The sequence below is a fragment of the Diospyros lotus genome, chromosome 10 (genome assembly GCF_014633365.1).
Source record: "Diospyros lotus cultivar Yz01 chromosome 10, ASM1463336v1, whole genome shotgun sequence".
Taxonomy (NCBI): Eukaryota; Viridiplantae; Streptophyta; class Magnoliopsida; order Ericales; family Ebenaceae; genus Diospyros; species Diospyros lotus.
The window spans coordinates 24017768-24041536 of NC_068347.1; the positions used below are offsets into that span (position 1 = coordinate 24017768).

General features: G+C 36.4%; 4 protein-coding genes across 4 annotated transcripts in view; 3 read left to right on the top strand and 1 right to left on the bottom strand.

Annotated features, from left to right (window-relative positions):
- Window positions 1-12217, top strand: part of LOC127811336 (protein RADIALIS-like 3) — a 30214-nt gene extending 17997 nt beyond the window's left edge. The window contains exon 2 of the mRNA XM_052351088.1: window positions 11307-12217. Coding sequence (XP_052207048.1) covers window positions 11307-11400 — 94 coding nt within the window. The 3' untranslated portion in view covers window positions 11401-12217. The remainder of the gene's footprint in view (window positions 1-11306) is intronic.
- LOC127811334 (putative germin-like protein 9-2) lies at window positions 836-5302 on the top strand. Its single transcript, XM_052351085.1, has one exon. The coding sequence runs from the start codon at window positions 4569-4571 to the stop codon at window positions 5190-5192; it is 624 nt and encodes a 207-aa protein (XP_052207045.1). The 5' UTR covers window positions 836-4568; the 3' UTR covers window positions 5193-5302.
- Window positions 12172-12836, bottom strand: LOC127811335 (putative germin-like protein 9-2). The gene has a single exon (XM_052351086.1). It carries the CDS (start codon window positions 12834-12836, stop codon window positions 12213-12215), a length of 624 nt encoding a protein of 207 aa, XP_052207046.1. The 3' UTR covers window positions 12172-12212.
- Window positions 12837-17660: 4824 nt separating this feature from the next.
- On the top strand, window positions 17661-23066 carry LOC127811332 (kinetochore protein NDC80 homolog). Its single transcript, XM_052351084.1, has 4 exons — window positions 17661-18879; window positions 19900-20146; window positions 22362-22508; window positions 22648-23066. The coding sequence occupies exons 1-4, from the start codon at window positions 17744-17746 to the stop codon at window positions 22861-22863; spliced, it is 1746 nt and encodes a 581-aa protein (XP_052207044.1). The 5' UTR covers window positions 17661-17743; the 3' UTR covers window positions 22864-23066.
- Window positions 23067-23769: the final 703 nt, after the last annotated feature.

A 23769-nucleotide genomic window follows, 5' to 3' on the forward strand; every position in this document is an offset into this window, starting at 1 on the left:
TAACAACCGAAATACAATAAAAATGAAACAGTAACGGTGAGTTTAAACAAGCAGCACATATGGCTGTGCCTGCCCATGTTCTTAGTTGAGATGATATATATGTCACTGGGCACAAGCTTTTGTTTTGGTAGTCCAGGCTCAATGACAAACAATTTCACCCAAAAATGAACCCTTCCAACAAAGATTCTGCATTGCTTGAAAAACAAATGGTTAGCATTCCAGAAATCCAGAGCATCTTCTAACGGGTTTGGGATCTGAAGTTTAGAGTTATTCTAAAACCAAATGTCTGTTGCACAAGTAATAAAATTGACCAGCAAAGCTCGATGAAATGGCTCAAATCTTCAGCAATGGAGAGCATTATCTATTCACTATAATTCTTTACAAACAATGTCTAGAAAAAGGACTTCAGTATTTTATTCTTCACAATCTATAAACCAATTAGATACCTTCAGAATTTGATCTGTCAAAGTTTAGACAGTCCACTAATCAAAAGAAAATAAATGTGGACTGTAGATGTTTTGTCTACGCACATCCACAATTTTAGTATTCCTAGTTCCTCTACTTCCAGTTAACAGCATGCCTTAACACAAAAGGGAGTATGCCATAAACTACCATGTCCAGAATAAAATACTAAATTTTGTAATTAGTTTTGATCAAGGAAATTTTACAAAATAATTTTCACCAAAATCCAACGGTGGAAAACATAACTAGATGAACAAGGGCTTCTCCTGTAGTCCATCTTCACTGAGAATTATATCAATTTATTTGGGTACAGGTCTCAGAACACTCTAAACACTCAGACTATGTTAGGAACAAGAATACTTAAAGAGGGAAAGGAAAATTAAAAGTGAGTGAAAACATTTGCTTTATGCATTATGGCACACATAAGAACATTTAGGGTCTTTTTATCTTTATTTTTCATTTCCCTTCAGAAATCCTAATTGCAAGCATGCATAAGTCTCCAGCAATAGGGGATATGTACCCAAAAAAGTTATAGTGTTCACATGGACATGTATGGAAAATTTTAAGAACCAACATAAAATTTTCACCTAAGATGACACTATTTCATGGTGTTATTGATGATAAGAATGGTTGAGACTTGAGATGAAAATGTTACGGTAGATGTGCAGGCATACAAGAAAAGATAGAATAAAAAATGTAATCATTTATGATAAGGTTGGAGTGATGTCTATGTTAGTGTTGTGTGCCCTAATACTATATTTGAATGACACATAGTGGGCTTGTAATTAATATATTTATTATATCTTTGCATATATTAATAAAATACATGATTTTCTTTATTCATATTCTCTTCAATCAATTATATGAACGAGTCTCTAGAGCTTTTGTTTGAAAATTTTATTCTCAAGATGTTGAGATTGTGTGACACGATTATCTGATAACAGAATTTCTTAAATTATTTCTAGTCCTTAGATTCTTTGGATAGAGACTCCGATTAATCGAGTATGGACAAACACAAGGGTTACTACTTCATTCAGTATAAGATATTTACGAGAGAATGGTGTGTCACCCATTATATGACATGAGATGTCACTAGTAGATCTATGGGTGGTCGTTGGAGAACGATCAGCTGAATGTGACATGAGATGTCACTAGTAGACCTGCAGTGGTGTCGTTGATCTTTGGACTTGAACTGACACAGTTGTTTTGTGTATTGGTGTACGAGATTTACTAATGAACCGAATCATTCAATTACGAGATTTGCTAATGAACCGAACCATTTAATTGAGAAGTGGGAACATTCACCTATGTGGTTCTGTATTGCTGGTATATGGAGGCAAGTGTTGAGGATATGATACATCACCCTCGTCAGTAGTTGATGGGGTGAACGTTTTATATGATCTACTGTTAGTGTGACGAGACAGTTCCTGGACAAGACAGATTGAATGTCAGGAAAAAAGTTTCTTGAGGTGTTATTTAGTCACATTGACGAGGTCAAACACATAGTTATTGAGTTTGTAAGTTTATCACTCCATGGCTCTCATTTAGTCGGGGCGTTAGGTGATGCAAAGATTATAGCACACAATAATCGTCAACTGTAATAGGTTCATTTGAAGTGAGACTTCACTTATCACTTATATTGTCTTAAAACGTTACTAGGCGCTATTCAAGAACTATCGGATCGTCATCAGGATATTGAGAGATTTCGGTGATAGGTCAAGGGGTTGTCTGGTACCGAAAGAGGTTTTGGTGCCATCTGATTGCAAGCGGATAATGAACCTAGAAAGTTACACACCATATAGTGTTGCGTTTGGTATCGACATCGTGTGCCTAAAACGTCTCAGGAGATTCTAGGTTAAAAGTCAACCTGGTGGCCTTGAAAGTTGACTCTTGCATTCAAGAGAATTGACTCTCAGGGGGCATTGAAAGTCGACTCATACTGCTTGGAGAGTCAACTCTCGGTCCCAACTGCCTGCCAGCCCAATTAAGTGCCACGTGGCGTAATAATTGAAGTGGCTGGTGGGGGTGGGCGACGGATTTAAAGGAAGATTAAATTGGAGGAGGAAGATATTAATTATTAAGGGAGAGGGTCATCTGCATTAATTCGCGCTTTTGTTTTCTTATTCCTCTGCTTCCTCTGTAAAATTTTGCAGCTGCTAGAAATTAATACTCGTTAAGATTACATTGAAAAATTGAGATACAAGTACTAGTGATACGAGAAATCTCTGTGTCTAGCACCGGAAGAGGTGATTGGAACAGTACTGAAGTACTATATATTAGGTGTGAACGGACTAAAACTACCACAGCTTGAGGGGGAGTCAGTCTCAATGTAGAAATAATTTTTGTACTCCATCCTTACATCGGATTGTAGGTACGCATTTATTTATATTTATTTGATGAATATGCTTATTGCTTAAATATCCAAACAGTGTATGGTGCGTATGTTTAATTATAGTATGTGTATTTGATACATGGTAAAATTTTATTTTTATCCATACCATATACGTGATTTCCTTTAGTTTATCAAAGATAAGACGCAAATCACAATTAAAATTATTTGGACATGCGAGAAAAAAGATTGATGGTAAGACAAGGATATGTGAGCCAAAGGGACGAAATAGAATAAGTTTGTAGCAAAAGATTGAAAGGAAAATAAAAATAAAAAAATTTGACGAGAAATCTTTAAACATGACATAAAATATAATATCTTCACAAAAAATATGTTCCTCTATACAATAGATGGATGGAGGGCTAAAATTCATACAACCAACCCCATCAGTGAGATTAAGCCTTGTAATGGTGGTAGTGATTGTGGAATTGATCACTCATCCATGTGGAGCACCAGAAAAATTTCTTTACCATCACATGTCAGCTTCTGTTTCTTTAAACATTACACAGGACCTATATATATGATGAAGAATATGGACCTAAAGCTAAAAGTAGCACCATTACTATTTTCTTTGATAAATAAAAAGGCATCAAGGAAATAACTGCTAAAAAGAGAAAGAAGTCATCAACAAAAGTTACAAAGCACAAGAATTACTGTGGGGGCAAAAAGGAATCCTCCTAAGCCACAAAATTTGTGAAAAAAAGGGGGAGGGGGGAGGGGGAGGAAAATGGTTAATTTTCCCTTATGGTGACAAAACTGACTGCTAAATCCCTAACAAAGCTATCAGAAGTAAAAGAATTTGTTGCAAAATAAGAATCCCGCAGGAATAATGCCAAGCAACAAAATGTTAAGTATAATTAACTTAGCCGGAAAAACAAAAACTAAATTATTTATAAGGCCTGCATGAGAAGCCATGTTTTGGTGATAAGCACAAGAAATGGATTGTTTTCAATGAACAAAATGGGTGATTTCAACAAGTTAGCCATACTAATTATAATCTTTAATTTTACTAGGTAAAATCGATTACATAATTTTTAAATTTCCGAATTATCTCTATATTTTTAGAATGAGATATATGTTAGCGATAAATTAATTTAACTCAATCATCGTTTATTCGGCTTAGAACTAGTTGCGTAAGAAAAACACATTTAACATCAAAATTACCCAATTTAATAGTTTCGTCATGAGTTTGATATTTTCCTTTTGATGTAAGCCAGTAAACAAAAATATCATAACTCTGGTAATTTAAAAAACATGAAGTCAGACTATTTTCTAGGAAAATAAACAATAAGTCAGACCAATTTCTAGGAAAAGAAAGAACCTGGATAGAAAATTCATCTGCTTGGTGCAATGGCCGGCCATGGCTGAACTTCACAAGGCTTCTTCCTCGTCTTTCTAGCAATGAGTCAACTTGGACAGAAAGGGTGAGGGATCATACATAGCAGAAAAAATAAAGCAAAAAAAACACTAGTCTTGATATTTTCCAGCTGATCATCATCCATGATACCAAGCAATAGAAACAGAACCAGTCCCATGGATTAGCATATTCGGATTAGAAAGCATAATTTCAATTGAAAATTGTAAATGAAATGTGTTGGCATGGATGAATTATCTATATGTTCTTCTAGTTCAAGACGAATTAGATCTCATCTCTCTACTATAAATAGCTACCCCCTATGCTAGGCCAGAGCAACAAAGGCTGAAATCGAGTTCTAAGATGGCAACCATGGCACCAAAGCACGAGTTGGTTTTGAAATTGGTGTGTGTGTTTGCCACTCTGTATGTGGCAATGGCAGGAGATCCAGACATCCTGACTGATTTCATCGTCCCGCCAAACAACCCAGTGCCTGACGGGAATCTATTCACCTTCACGGGGTTTAGGAGCCTTGTTGGGGCACCAGAGCCGCCAAACTTCAAGGTGATAAAAGCCAGCATGGCTGAATTCCCAGCCCTCAACGGCCAGAGTGTTTCATATGCAGCTCTCATATACCCGGCCGGCTCTGTCAACCCGCCCCACACCCATCCCCGGGCAGCTGAGCTTCTGTTCGTCCTTGATGGTTCTCTAGAAGTTGGCTTGGTTGACACCACCAACAAGCTCTACAACCAGACACTCCAAGTGGGTGACATTTTTGTGTTCCCCAAGGGACTTGTTCACTTCCAGTACAACAGTGATCCCAGCAAATCGGCTCTTGCCATCTCTGCCTTTGGCAGTGCAAGTGCCGGGACTGTGTCGCTTCCTGGCACAGTCTTCAACACCACCATCCCCGATGCAATCCTGGCGAAGTCTTTCAAAACTGACGTTCCTACCATTCAGAAGCTCAAGGCTGGACTAGCACAGTAGCCTCAGAAAGAATGAACATGGACTAAGGGAATAAAGTTCATTCTAACGTACTAAATAAATCATCTTCTGGCCAAATGACTCAAAAAAGTATTTGTACTGAATTATTGCATGATTTATTTTGATTTGCTATCACATTTATTGATCGTGTATTTGGAGTGATTGAACTTGGATTTTGCTTTCTGACGAGCACAATAAATAGTAAGTGAATGGTTATGCTTTAGTATTACCCATTCATGTTCATCTTCGTGTATTGTAATTGCATTTAAGATTCTGAGGAACAGAATTCTGGCAGCCAAACTTAAATATTGCTCGCTTAACTGGTCTAGGGCTTGTTTGGCTAAGGGTTCTTTTAGGGAACTTTTAAGTAATTTAAAGTAAGTTATGTAGCCCTTAAGCAGATAATGTGTTTGAATAAATATATTTTTAATCTATCAATTAATAGTTATGTGTTTGATTTGAAAGAGGTGATAAGTTATCAGACTTGACAAAAAGACGAAAATAAATATATTATTAAATAATACAAGTAAAATGCATAAAAATATTAATTTTTAATAAAATTAAATTATAAATTAATTTTACCATTAATTATTGATAAATTATATATAATTATTAAAAAATACTAATACAATATATATATATTACATATATATACATATACATATATACACCCACAGAGATGTGTTAACGGGCGATGAAGAAGGAATTGATGGACGTAAGCGATAAAGACTGGAGGCAATGGCCAACAGTGACAGCGATGGATTTGCAGAGGGCGACCAACGACAATGGTGGAGCTGGAGGCAGTGGAGAAGCTAGAGGCGACTGTCGCAACTAAAGAAAGACGACGACGATAAAGACAGTAAATTGTGTAGATGAAAAGAGATTAGTAGATTAGAATATCAAATGTTGTGTGAGGGCAAATGTGTCTTTTGTTTGGTCAACACAATAAGAGCGTTTTTGGAAAAGTTGGAAGGAAGAAAGCTTTTGTCAAACGCTAATAAATCAGTTTTTCAGTTAAATAATATTTAAGTTGTTGATGGTTATTAAATATTTTAAAAAGTACGTTACATAACTTATAAGTTATCATTTAACTTCTAAGTGGTCAAACAGCTTAGCCAAATAAGCCTAATGTTGGCCAATTCTAGATGCAAAAATATCAGTTTGCCCTCGAATTTATATTCAAAAAACTCTTAACACATTTATAACATTTATAAATAACGTTTTAAAATATATTGACCAATTTGGCTCCAAATTTCAAAATCTAGGAGTTTATTTGAGCTAAAATTTCAAAATACTATATATATATATATATATATATATAGGTGGACATGGACAAGGTCTTCGGGCAAGGGAAAATTTGCAAAAATATGACGACCGATAAAGAACTTTGTAAAAATAGGACTCTTAATTTTTTTTTGTAAAACTAGGACTTTTGAGAGTTGAATTGACTAAAATGCCCTCGATTTAAATCAGCCTACAATCCTCTTCGTCTTCTTCTTTTTCAATAGATCTTTTTCCTTCTCTCTCTATTACTCTATATTATAAGGTACATATATATATATCCATCTATCATTTTTTTGTTCTTTTACCATTCTCTGTAACTTAAATATATATGTATATATTGTTTATGATTTAAGAGATGTGGGTCTCTCTCATTCTTTTTCCATTATGTATCATATATTATACATGTACTGTGTGTATTTGCATTGATGGGAGAGGAAAAAAGACAAATGGCGGCCATGTACAAGAAAATGAGAAAAACGATTGCAGTAGGGCCATGGCATCGTTGATTGCGATCGTGACTGATATATTCACTGCGACTGTTTTAGTTTCTTGTCGTGGTCATGACAAATATATTTAAGAGATAAGTGTTAAGGATATCTGATATTTGTTAAAAATATCTGTTAAGGATATCGGTAACAGATACCGATATCAATAACCGATATCCTTAACAAATATCGATTAACAGATATCGATTAACAGATATCCTTAATAGATATCTTTAACAAATATCAGATATTCTTAAATTATCTGTAATAGCTTTGAAGGCGAAAACCAACGAAGAAGCAGCAACTTTAAATGCTTAAAACAGAGGACGAGCGAGAGAGATGTTCTGATCAGCAGCGGGGCAATTGGGGATGTGTATGTGAGAGGAAGAAGATGAAAGGGATCGCAAGCATATTTAAATCGGAGACATTTTAGTCCATTCAACTCTCAAAAGTTCTAATTTTGCATCAAAAAAAAATTAAGAATCCTATTTTTACAAAGTTCTTCGCCGCCGGCAGTCCTATTTTTGCAAATTTCCCTCGGGCAGGCGCCACTGGTGGTGCCAGAGGGGCTGCTGCCGGACCGGTGGCACTAGATCGCCGGCTATCTGCCGGGGAAGACGCCGGAGGCGGTGCTGGAGCATTACCGAAGGTTGATTCACGACTTGAACGACATCGAGACGGAGCGAATCGAGCCGCCAGGGTACTCGGACTGCTTTCAGATTCCGCCAGGGCCAAGTGCGAGGCCGAGAAGAAGAAGGGAATTCCCTGGACTAAACGAGAACACGAGTGCGTAATACTTGTATAATTTCTGTATCTAATTCTTGATTCTGATTTTCTTGGCTGCCGAACTGGTTTTGTTGTTTCGTTTATTTGTTGTTTCTTGAAGAGTTGTGGTCTTGTTTTGCTTTTAGTTCCTGGACTAAACAGGGAATCTAGCTATTTGTTAGGGTTTCTTGATTAAAATTGGATTGGTTTTAGCTTATATTGGGCCACAATAATTGATGATGCATATGCTCTTTTGCGTAGGGTTTTAGAAAGCAGGGAAAATATTTTTTCTCTTTTAAGTTGTTGTTTATTTGTAATGTATGCACGTAAATGAACTTTGAACTTGGAGTTTCTACAAATATATCCATGGAGTGTTTTCCTTTTTGAACGTGGTCGAATCAAAATTGTTAGTCATGCTTTTGTTTTCTTTCTTTTAGATAGAAGGTGAAGAAGGATCACACAGTTGATATATATATAACACGATTTTAAAGTGATCGACAGTTGGGCATCAAAATTGGCAGGGGTGTTTCTTTCTGTTTCTATATTCTCTTTTCTGAAACAAAAATTATGAAAACAGAGCCAGATTTTTTTTAGAAAAATAAAGAAAGCGGGAAAGATAGTTATTTTCATATAACAATATTCATTTATATCTTAGAAATTATATACATGTTTCACAACCCCCCCCCCCCCCTCTCAAAGTAAGTGTTGTTTTTTGTTCCCTGGCTTGAGGCTATGACAATTTTTTGAGTGGGTCTTCATAGGCTTCGGCCCGGGATTGAAGGACCCAAAACGGTCACCATTTTTCTTTTGGCAGCCCATTTTAGAAGTCGGGCCACAAGTCCACTCCCCATTTTAGAGGAGAAATGGGCTCGGCCCATTTGCTCAAATGGGTGAAGCCCACTCATCCTTAGCCCTTTTTTAGCCCTCATATAAAAGAGCCTTTTGGCTCTCCTTTTGGCGTCTCCATCCCTCTCGGTTGAACCCTAGTTCTCTCTCTCTCTCTCACGTTTCCTATCCTGGCCGATTGCTTCATCGCTTCTGTCTTGTTCATCTGATAGCGATGGAGGCATTCTTGCCTTCTGTGGATGTTGTTTCCTTTCATGTATTTAGCCGTCTTTCCTTGTGTGAAAAAGGCGGCCCCTCTGATGTCGCTGGAAGCCTTTTATATATTCAGATCCGAGTTATCTTTTGGGGTAAGCTCTTTCTCCTTGCTTTGTGCTTTGAACTCAGTGTCTTTGTGATCGATCTACCTACTTTGTGTGGCTATGATCATTTGGGTGAGAGAGGGTTTTACTTTGCTGGTTTGGCTGAGAGGTGTTGGGGCTTTTCTGGGCTTACGGTTTGAGAACTTTGTTTGTGGCTTGTGGTTCCTATTTGTTGGCGTTACCAAGAGTGGTGACTGGTCTTTCAAATCTAAGCCTTGAACGGTTAAAACAAGGAGTTTGTATTCTGTTTTCTTTACGTTCTTGATTTGATCTATATTTGATTCGTTTTATTGCACTAATCCTTTCTGTTTTGAAGAGATTTTCCGCAACAAACAGATTTCAGGTTATGAAACAGGAAACTAGAGTGCTATGCCCTATTCATGTCAAATATTGTTGTCTTAGAACACTTGCAAGCAATCGACCTTTTCATCATTGCTCCTCTGTGGAACCTTTTTTTTTTTTTAATACTTTAAGAAGCAGGACATTATCTTATCACATTGAACAAAATTGATCCTGGTTATGCAAGGAAGATATTGCATGACCTTCCAAGTTCAATAGGCTCTTGTTTTGTCACTTTGAAAAATTAGACCTAAATTTTGGTGTCACTCCCTTCATATGTTTGTTTGATCTGATGAGTTTTATGTTGGCAATTGGCTACCTAATGCAACCATTTTTCTTTATTTGGGCTAAATATTTATTTTTTATTGTAAATTATCTCTTGCATGTTATTTCTATTTGGTCTCCAAAGATATGGCAAGGGTGACTGGAGGAGCATCTCCAGAAATTTGGTGCCGAACCAAACACCAACACAAGTGGCAAGTCATACGCAAAAGTACTTGTTGCGAAAAAAACTACAAAGCAGAAAAGGGGCTAGTGCAATCAAAATTGAATCAGATTTAAACGATAGTAAAAAATGCAAGAACATAATGCAAAACTCCTTGTTAAAAATGTTCAAGGCTCAGATCTGGAAGAACCGTTCACCACTTTGATAATGCCAACAAATAGGAACCACAACCCACAATGAAGCCCCCAAACTATAAGCCTAGAAAACCCCAACACCTCTTGGCCAAACACAAACAAAACCCTATATCACCCACACGATCAAAGCCACACACAGTAGGTTACCACAAAAGGTAGATTGGTCACAAAGATGGTGGGTCAAAAGCACAAAGCCAAGAGAGAAAGCTTACCCAGAAATGATGATCAAAAACCCCTTAATAAGGCGCACGCATCATCAACAAATCGGCCAAGATCACCAAGGAAAGATGCGGCCTCTCAACATGGAAAGAGGCATTGGATCGAGATGGAAATGGATCCATGGAAGATCAACCACAAAAGGAAACCACAAAGGAAACAATTGGCCAAGCAAGGAAACAGGGGGGAGAAGCTAGGGTTCGGCCACGAGAAGGAAGCACCAAGAGAGGGCCAAAAATGCCCTTTTATATGAGGGCTTAAAAGGCTAAGAAAAGTGGGCTTCTCCCACTTGAGCAAATGGGTTGAGGCTCATTTCTCCTCCAAAGTGAGATTAGGGCTTGTGGCCCGACTTTTAAAATGGACTGCCTAAAAGTGGTGACGGACTTGTATTCTTCAATCCCGGGTCAAACCTATGAAGCTAAAACTCCACTAAGAAGGAAAGGAAGAGGGTAGCATCCACGATATCACTACCTTTGTGGCGGAAACCATGCCCGTTCTAGCAGTTCAGACAATTCCACCCCAATTCCCTAATGGAGGAGGAGGATCAATGGGATGTCAAAACTTTAACCATCCCACGTAAAACTGGAGAACATGTGCAGCTACCTACATGCCTTTGTATATAGTAAATCAATTGCATAATTGACAAGCCAATCCGTAGAGCTTATTCTTAGTTGATCTGGTGGTTAGCTAGTGAATTTGATAGGATAGGTTATCTGATTTTCAAGTGATTTTCGTGACTTAAAGAAAATGAATGGTTGGAGCTACAGTTTGATTGGATCAAATGTAAATATTTAGGTTTAACACAATAGTAAATGAAATTGCCAATTCATAATTCAGATTGGATCTGCAGGCTGTTGTATTCACTTCTAGCTTTCTTAATAAGCTGTGTCATACCGCCAGGTGATATACAGCACATTGACTATCTGGTACTATCTTCTGATTTTATAAGTGATCTCTACAAGTCATACCTTTAACCTATCGTGAATTCCTTTTTTGTTAGAGCTATGTCAGTCTTTGTGTCCTTGGTGCTTACTTTCTGAAGGTCACAAATTGCTATTGAATTTGGAGTTCTTGCTTGAACTCTTCTTGGCAATTGGTGATAGGATTGCTGTTTAATTTGATAATTACCTTGGCTGTGTTGTAGTTTATTTCATACTAATGTTTTTGTTCAACCCATGTTGTAGTGGTTTGTCTAAAGTTCTTGAACAATCGACCATTAGGGGCTGCCATTGCTGGTGCTTGGTGGAAGGGCCAGTCTTGGATATGCATGTGAACTGAGGTTTGACTGTTTCATACAACTACTTGGTCTATGTGGTTTATTTTTGCAAATTTACATCCATAATTCCAATATGTATACCAATCAATGTAAAACTTTTTTTACTTAGCAAAAAATAAAACCTATTTTAGATAATTTTATGATACAGGGAATGAAATAATTGAAGTATTTAATCACAATATTGTTAAATTTTCAACTACGGTTAAACATCCCATTGGTAGCAAATAACGGTAAAGTTCCTCTTTTGAGTTTGAACGATCATTGGTTTGAGGTGTGAAAACAGCAACCTCATTGCAAGTGGGGGTTGCGTGTGAAAACAACTTTCTTCTGACTATCTCATACTGAGTCGTCTTTACATTTGAGACACCCTTTAGGGTCAAAAATGAAAAAAATCACTAATGATTAACTTAAAAAGGGTCTCTTTTGTGCCATGTGAACAACCATGGGCATATGGTAGTAATCAAAGATTTGCATCTAGAATTGGCCAACATTAGACCATTTAAGCGAGCAATATTTAAGTTTGGCTACCAGAATTCTGTTCCTCTGAATCTTAAATGCAATTACAATACACAAAGATGAACATGAATGGGTAATACTAAAGCATAACCATTCACTTACTATTTATTGTGCTCATCAGAGAGCAAAATCCAAGTTCAATCACTTCAAATACATGATCAATAAATTAGATAGCAAATCAAAATAAATCATGCAATAATTCAATACAAATACTTTTGAGTCATTTGACCAGAAGATGATTTATTTAGTACGTTAGAAGGAAATTTATTCCCTTAGACCATGCTCATTCTTTTTGAGGCTACTGTGCTAGTCCAGCCTTGAGCTTCTGAATGGTAGGAACATCAGTTTTGAAAGACTTTGCCAGGATTGCATCAGGGATGGTGGTGTTGAAGACTGTGCCAGGAAGCGACACAGTCCCGGCACTTGCACTGCCAAAGGCAGAGATGGCAAGAGCCGATTTGCTGGGATCACTGTTGTACTGGAAGTGAACAAGTCCCTTGGGGAACACAAAAATGTCACCCACTTGGAGTGTCTGGTTGTAGAGCTTATTGGTGGTGTCAACCAATCCGACTTCAAGAGAACCATCAAGGACGAACAGAAGCTCAGCTGCCCGGGGATGGGTGTGGGGCGGGTTGACAGAGCCGGCCGGGTATATGAGAGCTGCATATGAAACACTCTGGCCGTTGAGGGCTGGGAATTCAGCCATGCTGGCTTTTATCACCTTGAAGTTTGGCGGCTCTGGTGCCCCAACAAGGCTCCTAAACCCCGTGAAGGTGAATAGATTCCCGTCAGGCACTGGGTTGTTTGGCGGGACGATGAAATCAGTCAGGATGTCTGGATCTCCTGCCATTGCCACATACAGAGTGGCAAACACACACACCAATTTCAAAACCAACTCGTGCTTTGGTGCCATGGTTGCCATCTTAGAACTAGATTTCAGCCTTTGTTGCTCTGGCCTAGCATAGGGGGTAGCTATTTATAGTAGAGAGATGAGATCTAATTCGTCTTGAACTAGAAGAACATATAGATAATTCATCCATGCCAACACATTTCATTTACAATTTTCAATTGAAATTATGCTTTCTAATTCGAATATGCTAATCCATGGGACTGGTTCTGTTTCTATTGCTTGGTATCATGGATGATGATCAACTGGAAAATATCAAGACTAGTGTTTTTTTTTTGCTTTCTTTTTTCTGCTATGTATGATCCCTCACCCTTTCTGTCCAAGTTGACTCATTGCTAGAAAGACGAGGAAGAAGCCTTGTGAAGTTCAGCCATGGCCGGCCATTGCTCCAAGCAGATGAATTTTCTATCCAGGTTGTTTACTTTCCTAGAAACTAGTCCGACTTATTGTTTCTTTTCCTAGAAAATAGTCCGACTTCATGTTTTTTAAGTCGCCAGAGTCATGATATTTTTGTTTTCTGCCTTACATCAAACGAAAAATATCAAACTCGTGACGAAACTATTAAATTGGATAATTTTGATGTTAAACGTGTTTTTCTTATACAACTAGTTTTAAGCTCGAATAAACGAGGGTTGAGTTAAATTAGTTTATAGGTTACATATACCCCATTTTAGACATATAGAGATAATTCGGGATCTAAAATTTATGCAACCGATTCTTCCTAGTAAAATTAAAGATTATAATTAGTATTGCTACCTTGTTGAAGTCACCCACTTTTGTCGTTGAAAACAATCCATTTCTTGTGCTTATCAGCCAAAACATGGGTTCTCATGCGGGCCTTATACATAATTTAGTTTTTGTTTTTTTGGCTAAGTTTATTCTTAACATTTTGTTGCTTGGCATTATTCCTGTGGGATTGTTATTGCAACAAATTCTTTTACTTCTGATGGAGAAAACAGTAAGAAGATTTGGCAATTATAGTCTGTGCTAAAAGCATCCAAATATCTCTTTCTTGAATGTCACGCCTTTTTTTAATCGAATATTTAGTTATTTTTCTATTATTATTGTGAGGTAAAGATACACTTAGGTTGAGTGGACTTTCACTTTTAAAAAAGTAAGTGCATTTTACGAGAATACGAGAATATCATGTAATTGAATTGGAGAGAATGTTATATCTTATATTATATGGAGATGAGATAAATAATTATTTTTAGAGTTAATTATGAAAATAATTTAATTTTTTTTTGCAAATTTATAATTTTATCTAATCATTTTAATTTTGACAATTGGGTTTAAATTGTTTCAATTGGGTGTAATTTTATTCAATATGTAAAATCAATTTAGGGAGAATGACTCTCTAAAAAATTAACCATTTAATCCTCCTTTACTCTCCTTTCAATGTATGAGGGTGTATGGTGGGTGATGTTAATTTTAGTGATAGGTTTTTTGGTTTCATAGGAGTTTGGCCTCATCAAATAAGAGAGAGTCTTGAGTTCGAATGACTATCTCTTTTTGAGTTATGTGTCACATTCGATAAGAGAGGAATCTGAGAGCCTTGTTAGGGATTTAGCACTCAGTTTTGTCACCATAAGGGAAAATTAACCATTTTTCTTACTCTTTTTTTTTTTTTTTACTTCAAATTTTGTGGCTTAGGAAGATTCCTTTTCCCCCCCCCCCACAGTAATTCTTGTGTTTTATAACTTTTGTTGATTGACTTCTTTTAGCATATGGCTTGTTTTGGTTCCTCGTGCAGGTTTGCCCTCTTTTAGCAGTTATTTCCTTGATGCCTTTTTATTTGTCAAAGAAAATAGTAATGGTGCTACTTTTAGCTTTAGGTCCATATTCTTCATCATATATATAGGTCCTGTGTAATGTTTAAAGAAACAGAAGCTGACATGTGATGGTAAAGAAAAATAAAACTTGTAACATAGTATTAAACATCAGAGTGCTTTATTGCATTTTTGTCTAATATTAAAAATAATTTTAATAATTATTCCAAACCTCAAAAAAACACCTCATGCAATTTTTTTCTATTTCTAATCATCTGGTACAAATATTTATGAACTTGAGAGGCCAAAACTTTAAGTCAACAGCTAGATGTCAAAGTAGAGTTAATAATGAGTAGAGACCAACATCTTATAATTAATGGAGTAATAACTTTTAAAACTTGTATAATTATTTTTTATTATCATTATAACTCTCATTAAAAATCAAATATTAAATTATAGTGATGATGATGATAATAATAATAATAAAAGAAAGTAATATATAATTTTACTAGTGACGTTAAATTCTAAAGTAGTGTTTGTTAATTAAAATATTAGTTGAAAAAAATAAGATATAAAAAGTATTACAAATAAAAATATTTTTTATTATATTTGTTAAATTTATTTGATGATTATTAAAAAAAATTATTTGATTTTTTATTTTAAATTATTTAGATAAATTTATATTGAATCTTACAGATAAAAAAAAAATAACGTACATATTTTTCAATACATTCTAAAAATTTTAATAAATAATCTGCTAAAAATATGGAAATAATTCATAATTTTATATTGACAATTTATAATCTTAATTCGAAAAGTATTATAACATTATTTTAATAGAATCTTATCTTACATTTTTTAACAAATGTTATCTAAACAAAAAACATTGATTAAAGAAAATATTATAAGTATCTAAAATACAAAAGATAAAAATCACTTAAAACCCATAAGAGTTATAATTCTTAATTTTACCATTTCATTAGTTTACGATGAAACTGAAACTGAAATTGAAAGCCAAAGGTTTTATCATTTTAAGGCTAAAGGCATACTCAATCCCTCACATTTCATCATTTAACTATTTTGTCCCCTTAATTTAAACAAGAACCTATTAGTCTCATCAACTTTCAATTTTAAACCTATTATATACACTAACTATTAATTTTGTAATAATTACATACCTTAGTGCAGTAAGCATTGGACGTTAGTTACACGCGTGGTTTGACGTAGACCCCACATAAACCAAGCCAATGAAAGTGTGCCACGTGTTTTACTCTGCTAGAGAAGAATAAGGCCGCTAGCCGACTGCCAATAGATAGTCTCCTGAAACGATTGAGGAAGAAGATAATCGCCGGTGATGAAAGAGAAAAACAGTCTCGTGTTGCTGCTCGCCCACCTCTTAGCTATTGGACCGACCTACACCGTTTCGTCGTTGCTCACCCAACACAATCGAAGCCATCACCGCCCCTTCTCGACCCCAATTGACGCCATCGCCCCCCAACCCCAATTGACGCCATCGCGACCTAGATTTGCCCACCAGCCTTTTTGACCCCAACCAACATTGTTTCAACCGCTGCCATCACCTACCTCATTGACGCCATCGCCAATCCCCCCGACCCCAGATTTGCCAGCCCACGCCATTGCCGGCCTCCCAAGCCGCCGACCCCAAATTTGTCGGCCTTATCGACGACCCCCCGACCCTCGGTCGACACCTCCCACGCCGCTGGCGACCACCGATAGAAAGTATGAGGTCTCCTGCGACAAGGAAGGCCGGGAAGAAGGAAGAAGAAGATGATGGTGATGCACGCACCTCAATCACGTGTGTAACACAAGCGCTGACTCAGGTGTCTAACATGTTCAAAATTGAAAGTTAAATGAGACTAATAGGTTCTTGTTTAAGTTAATGGGGCAAAATGGTTAAATAGTGAAAGGTGATGGGGTTGGGTATACCTTTAACCTAAAATTAAAGATCTATAGGCTACACAACACATCATAAATAACAAAAATACATTTCACGCTTCAATTGTTGTTAAAATCCCGATTTTACGCGTACGATTTTACGATTCGAAGACTCCCAAACGATTCAAATCCCATGTAAAATCCAATTTGGGATAAAATCCTATAAAATCTCGATTTTACATGTACAATTTTACGATTTTACGCTTCAGAGATTCCCAAACGATTTTACGATTCAAAGACCTCTATTGATTTAAGTTGTAATTTAGAGGATGCTTCCAACGTCTCAATGTCACATAGCATCTGACATTGGAACTTATGCAATGAATTGTTATATTTTGCCTCTAAATTGGAACTTGATTTAACATTGATTACATAAATTCCAATGTCACATAGCATCTAACATTAATTGCATAAGTTTCAATTTACTTGATTTAAATTATAATTTTTACTTGATTTAACATTGATTGCATAAGTAAATCAAGACAAACAAGTAATTAATTAATGGACCACTCAACCCCAAATTGGGATATTACTTGATTTAATCAATGTTAAATCAAGAAAAAATTACAATCTAAATCTAATGGAAGACATTGGAAGCATCCTCTAAAGAATTTTAAGTTATATTTTACCTCTAAATTACTTATATTTTGCCTCTAAATTGCCTATACCAACCTGCTAGTTTTTGAGCTATATTTGGGAAGTATCATTTTTTGAATTATAATAAGGAATAATCAAGTTATTAAATAATATTAATTCATTTTCTACAAAATTATATTATTATAAACATATATTTACAAAAATTAAAGGGTATTTTTAATTATCTCTAAAATCTTACGATTTTACGATTCGATTTTACGATCCGATTTTATGGATCCTTTGTCGATCCCACTTAAAATCCCGATTTTAACAACCTTGCACGCTTCACCGCCTTGTCTCGTGTTGTCTTATCGTCGTAAGTGAGGGATATTTTAGTCATGCGTTTCACTGTTTCACCTCGCCTTACCGTCTCATTTCATCACATTAAGTGAGAGATATTTTAAATATTTTAACTATATTATATAATCTATGACATAACTCACGGGGTATCAATAGTATATTTTTAAAATTAAAATCAAAGGGCGGGAAACTTTCAGCGACCAGAGAGAGAAGTGGAAGCTATAGAGTCTAGAGAGAAAAGCGACGCAGAGATCTCTGAAGATGAGAGCCCCCGGGGCCGGACGCCGCCGTCCAAAGGAATCCTTTGTGCCGGACTGGAAACCGCCGGCCACTCCTACCGCCGATCCTTGGCAGTTCACCGGCGCAACCGGCCGGGACTCCGACGCGAGCTTCTGCAGCAGCCGCCCTTCCTCCGCCGGCATCAACCGCTCCGGATCCGGCGGCGCCTCCGTCCCGATGACTGACCGCGGCTATCAGATCTGCGCTATCAGGACCGTCAACTCCTACCTGGCCTCCCATTCCGTCCAATTCTCCTTAAAGCCGCCTCTCCCCTCCGCGAAGGACATTACTGAAACCCTAAAGTTCGTCCTCGCTCGCCTCGAATTTCCTTCGAACAAACTCGAAGAAGACCTCTATGTTGTTCTGAAGCACCTCAATTGTCCGATCAAACTCAACAAATCGGCGCTTCGAGCCCCTGGGACGCCACACTCATGGCCTAACCTACTCGCCGTGATTCACTGGCTGGTCCAGATCGCAATGTACAATGATCATTTGAACGAATCAGAGCAAGTGCCTTCGATTTTCGAAGATAATAGTATGTTTATGTATGCTACGAATAGTTACTTGCATTTTATTCAAGGTGATGATGACTCTGTTGAAATGCTCGACCGCGAGTTCATGGAGAAGGTGCAGGCAGAGAGGGATTCAGTGGAGGAGAATGTGAAATCTGTGGTTGCAAATGTGAAGGATTTGGAGGCAAAATTGGAGAGCATGAGGTCAGAGCCGTCAGCTAGAGAGTTGCTCGAAGAGAAGAAGAGTGTCTTGGAAGAGGATGTGAAGAAGTTCCACGCTATGATTGAGCAGCTGAAGGGACACATTGTGACCATTGAGAAGGTTTTGGAAGAGAAAGAGAAGGAATTGGAGGCCAAGGTTGGGGAGGACAAAAAGATCTGTGAAGAGAATGATGACTTGAGGAAGAGAATTGAGTTACAGGGAATTAATTCGAGGGATGCAGAGAGGATGAAGAGGGAGTTGCATGCAGTGGAGAGAGATATTGCTGAGGCTGAACTTGCAAGGAATACCTGGGAGGAAAAGTCCTGGGATCTGGATGCTACAATTGGACACAAGTTTAAGGAGCTTGAGGCGCTTTCAATTGAGTGCAACCAAGCCATCAAAAGGTTATGTTTCGTGAATATAGATTGTTGGTTCAGCTCAATATATTTTTCAGCGTTGATTCGTTTTATTAGAAGAATGAACTCCAGAAATAACTAAACAAAATAACATGCCATATTTTATGGTATTTGAATTACATTTTTTTACTGATTGCTGATTGTTTTGCTATCAATTTGGGCATAGTATCAAATCTTTTGTGGTTTCTTAAAGTATTGTAAATGGATGGTTCCATTGACTTCGTTCTGGATAGAAAAAAGTAGTTGTGGTTCTAGTGGGCTAGATCTCAAGGATTAGATGCTATATTTCCTTCTCCCCCCCCCCCCCCCCCCACACACACACACACATACACACACGGGTGCAGAATAATATGAACATTTGCATTCTATCCATTAGTCAGACTAATATCTACTTTTTCAAAGAAGCCAACTCCATTTTTCACATGTGTTAAGATGTCGATGTATTCATTGCAACTGTGTAAAAGGTGTAATTGCCTTTTTCAATATTTTGTTTACTTTAAAGCGATCAGCAATCTTTAGGAATTAGGAAAAATGAGAAACTTAAACTTTCTAGCATTATCCAGGACTGTCTTGTGTTATCATTTTCAGGAACTGTTGATCATAGTAATCTCTCCTGTCATTTTGGCAGCATTATTAAGAAAGGAAACCCCATACAATAATAACAATACTAAGCCTTAATCCCACTAGATAGAGTTGGCTAATGAGATAACCCTAAAAATGCTAAAAAATTGAATATTCACCTCCACATTCCCTGGCTTTTTTTAGCCACCTTTAGAGTGTAGACTATATGATTGCATGATATGCTTTGAGTTTTTCTAGTTCTGTAGTTGTTTAATTTAAATAAAACCAATATCCATGACAGGCAACAACCCTGCCCTACCATATTTTCTTCTTATTCTTTTGTTTATGAGATGTTTCTTAGTGTGTTTTTGTGCTTAAATATATGTTGCATCTCACCAAGTACAATTCTCAATGAACTAAAATAGATTTCTGATCAAGGCTTTCCAGGTTAAAGCTTGGAAATGGTTTCCAGTATGAGTTGAATGCCAAAGGGTCCACACCAGCTGAGATACTGGGCATCAACTACAAATCAACGCTAAAGCCTGCACTTACCTCTTTTGCTGATGACATAAAGAAAAGCTCAATGGAAAAATTGGAGGAGCTGATATCCCTTCAACAAATTTCAGTTGATATTTCTGCTAAAATTGAGGCAAAAAGAAACCACATTGCAGCAGTCCAGTCCCGGGTTGATGAGGTAAGTGGAGTTCAAGCAGTTCCACAATTATATATATGGCTTTAAGTGCTGACTGCAATTTTGCTTGGTTCTAGCACTTGTACAAATAAAATAAATAACAATGTACGAGGCCTTATTCCCATTAGGTAGGGTCAGCTAGTTGTATGAAGAACATAGCTGCAAATTTTTTTTAAATAAGTGTCCTCCACATAGCTCATAACTTTCCCAAGGACACATGGACATTATACTCATGAATGGTCAGAAATGGCAAGAAAAAAATTGGGTCTGTACCCTATTATGCATGTGGTGGACTTGAAATTTGTTTCTGCCATCTTCTTTTATAATAAGAGAAGAAATACTAACTAGTAGTCTGTTTCAGCTCTTTTAAAATCATTCATTTCTTAGAGCATTAGCTGTTGCTTATATATATCATGTGATATGATTTGTATCCATTTACTATTTTAGAATCCAAAATGCATGCAAGAGACTAATATTTCAATGAGGCCTTACATGTAGCCACTGAATATATCCATCAAGTTTCCTGTGGCATGTCAGACATTAAATGGTCCATTGAAGTAAATGAAGTAGTGAAATTTTCTTTAAAAACTCTAATCTTCCTAGCTAAAAATCTTGGAACTTACTGTCAGGGAATATAAATTCGAACACCAAACTTGATCTAGAGATTCATTTGCTTTTCTCAATTGAGGTGCATGTGATTTTTCTATTATGTTTGTTTCTAAGACAGTTCTTCAGTAACACAATTCATATTACATTGGTTGTTTGTAGGATTTCCTGTTTAAGTTTTTGTATGCTACATCCTCTCTTGATATATGTTTTGATGTTACAGATAAGTTTGACTTATTTGATAGAATGGGCACTGTATTTGTGCAGCTTGCATCTTCTATTTTCTCCAGTTGATTGAATTTTCAGAAGTTCATCTCAATAAGCCTTTCCCAAAATAAGAAGCAAGAATATAACACAAGACATGGCCACAACAGAAAACAACCAGGACATGTGATAATGTAGTCATTTTTAAAAAGATTACGGCATAACATGACAGGGACACGTCTAATTATAGATTATATATTTGTATGTATTGCATGAAAATAACAGTCGACATAATAAAAAAGACAATTATGACGGTCTTACATAAGATGTTTTGGAGCTTAAAATTATTAAAATAAAAGAAAAATTAAAGGAGTGAGGCCTAAGAAATTTAAACATGTTTTCTTTTTTCTTCTGTAATCGATCTTATTTATTTGTAATTATAATTAATAGTCACCGTATTGTATAGATAATGGACAAGCAATATACCATGATGACATAGTTGTCTCCAAATTTCCATACATGATATATATTAAATCATTCAATATATAAATATATACATGTTAATAGGACATATCCGGATCAGTGTCACTCACACATTTAAGGAAGTATTCAATGTGCGTCTACGTCTGACACTAATGTTCAGTATGAATATTTGACGCTGGAGTAAAATGTGTTAGTACTTATTATTCTTCAACTGTGGCTTCTTGGTTGTTCAAGTAACAACAATAATTACAAAATTTAATGCATATGATTCCAGAGTTCAGATATTGAACTTTTTGTTGAAAACAAGTTCTGGGCGTGACCCAATTACTAGTCTTATCCTATGGTTTCCTAACAGTTGCGAAAAGGGAAAATGAGCTATGGGTAGATATCTGGATTTCAAGGGGTTGCACTGGCCAAAGTCGTAGACTTCAACTTTGTTGCTTTTGAATGGCTTGAGGGTATTGTGACTTGAATGTTGCACCTTGGACTGGATCTGGAAATACATCTCAGATGAAACCTTATGGTTTAGGTTCACAACTAAATTTTAAACTGCTCCAATGTCTTTGTCAACCTCAAATTAATGTGATTGTACTCTTTATTTATTTTCAGTGTTTTTGTAGAGGCAAGCTAGCAAACTCTTCCATTGAGCCTTGCTTCACTTCTTACTTTAAGGCACCTCACTAGATTTGGACCCTGAATTCGTGGGTCATCCATAAACAGAAATTTCTAGTTTTTCCTGGTCCTAGTTCTATTTTTAATCAGCATTTCCTGGGTTGCACATATCATATTGTTGATTTCGACTGATTCTTCCTGGTATTCATTCCTTGGATGGATATTTCAAATAAGACTGCTGGAATATCTTTCTGTAATTGACTTAACAAAGAAAAATGATTATCGGTAAGTGGAGTTTGATGTTGACTCTCAGTTGGAAGCTCAATTGAACTCGGTGAAGAGGGAAACACAGGAATATACTTCCAGATGTCTAGAAGAAGCTAAAAAGATGATAGAGGAAATTGAAGCAGATGCCCACAAATTGGATATTGTTGAAAGAGAAGCCGCAGAGTTTCTGAAGGTACATATGGCTTTGTTCTGTTTTATTTCTTCCCGCCTAGCTAATGTTCTTCCATGGATATTATTGATCAAATTGAAAACAATAGGGGTGGGTTTATATCATCACATTCATTTCTCATGAATTGTTATTTCTTGTGAAGTCCGCTGAACTGAAGTTGCAGGAAGCCACAGTGCAAGACGAGGAAGAAACTCAGTTATGCGCTCGGGAACTTTTTGCATTGGTTGATTCAGTTTCTAAATACAAAGAGTATGTGGCATCAAAAATCTCAGAGATGAAGAGTGCTCTGTCTGAAACTGCCGTCTCTGTGTCAAATTTGTACAAGGATTCTTTGACAGCACAGTTTGGTCTTATTTGACGTATTACGAGCCACTGGTCTTCAAACTGGTAAGCATTAAACTTTTAACAATCTGACTTTTTGCTTAGAGAGGACTGCCAGTCAGTAACACACTCTCTCCCAGACTTAGTTAAGGAGTCTCTTCTGCTTGCTGTTTTTATTCATTTTTATGATCAATGGTAAAAGTGATGCTGTTTATACAATGATATTAAAATTGCCACGAACAGTTGCGTCCATATCATTATAAATATTTTCATTGTGGTGTCTTCCGACTCTTTCAAGCTTTTTTTATCTTCTGACATTTAAAAATAAAATTAAAAAAAAAAATAAACAAGGCTGGCTGAACCGGACTAGTTTCACAGTTTCCGGTTCAACTGGTTGGCTCATAATTCAACAAAGCCAGTTTTTGTGCTTGTAACTGGATACGTTTATGATTTAATTGGCTGGCCGGTCATATCCAGTGCTCTCAGCATTGCGTAGGGTAGGGTTTGAGTTTGCTAATTGAAACAAAATATTATTTTCGCACTCAAATTTGATATTTTTACTAATATTCTATATTAATATAACACCTAATATAAAGTATCACCACCACAAGTTTCAAACTTAAATAAAAAGGTTAGTTTAATCCATCTAATTACGAAATTATTATTAAAATAGAGGTAATGAATAATGGAATGAAGCCAACACAAATTATGGCACAGAGAAGAGATTATTCAAATTTCCCGTTAAGAAGATTGGGGTGATACCAAGATTACATTATCTAATGGAACTCGCTAAAATCTATTTCACCTTTCTCATACATGTTGACGAATCTATATTCTATTAAATGATATATCACAATATTATATAATTAATATAAAATTAAAAATATAAATGTTACATTTATAGTTTTAACGTTTGGTGTAAAAATTGATAAATTTATCAAAG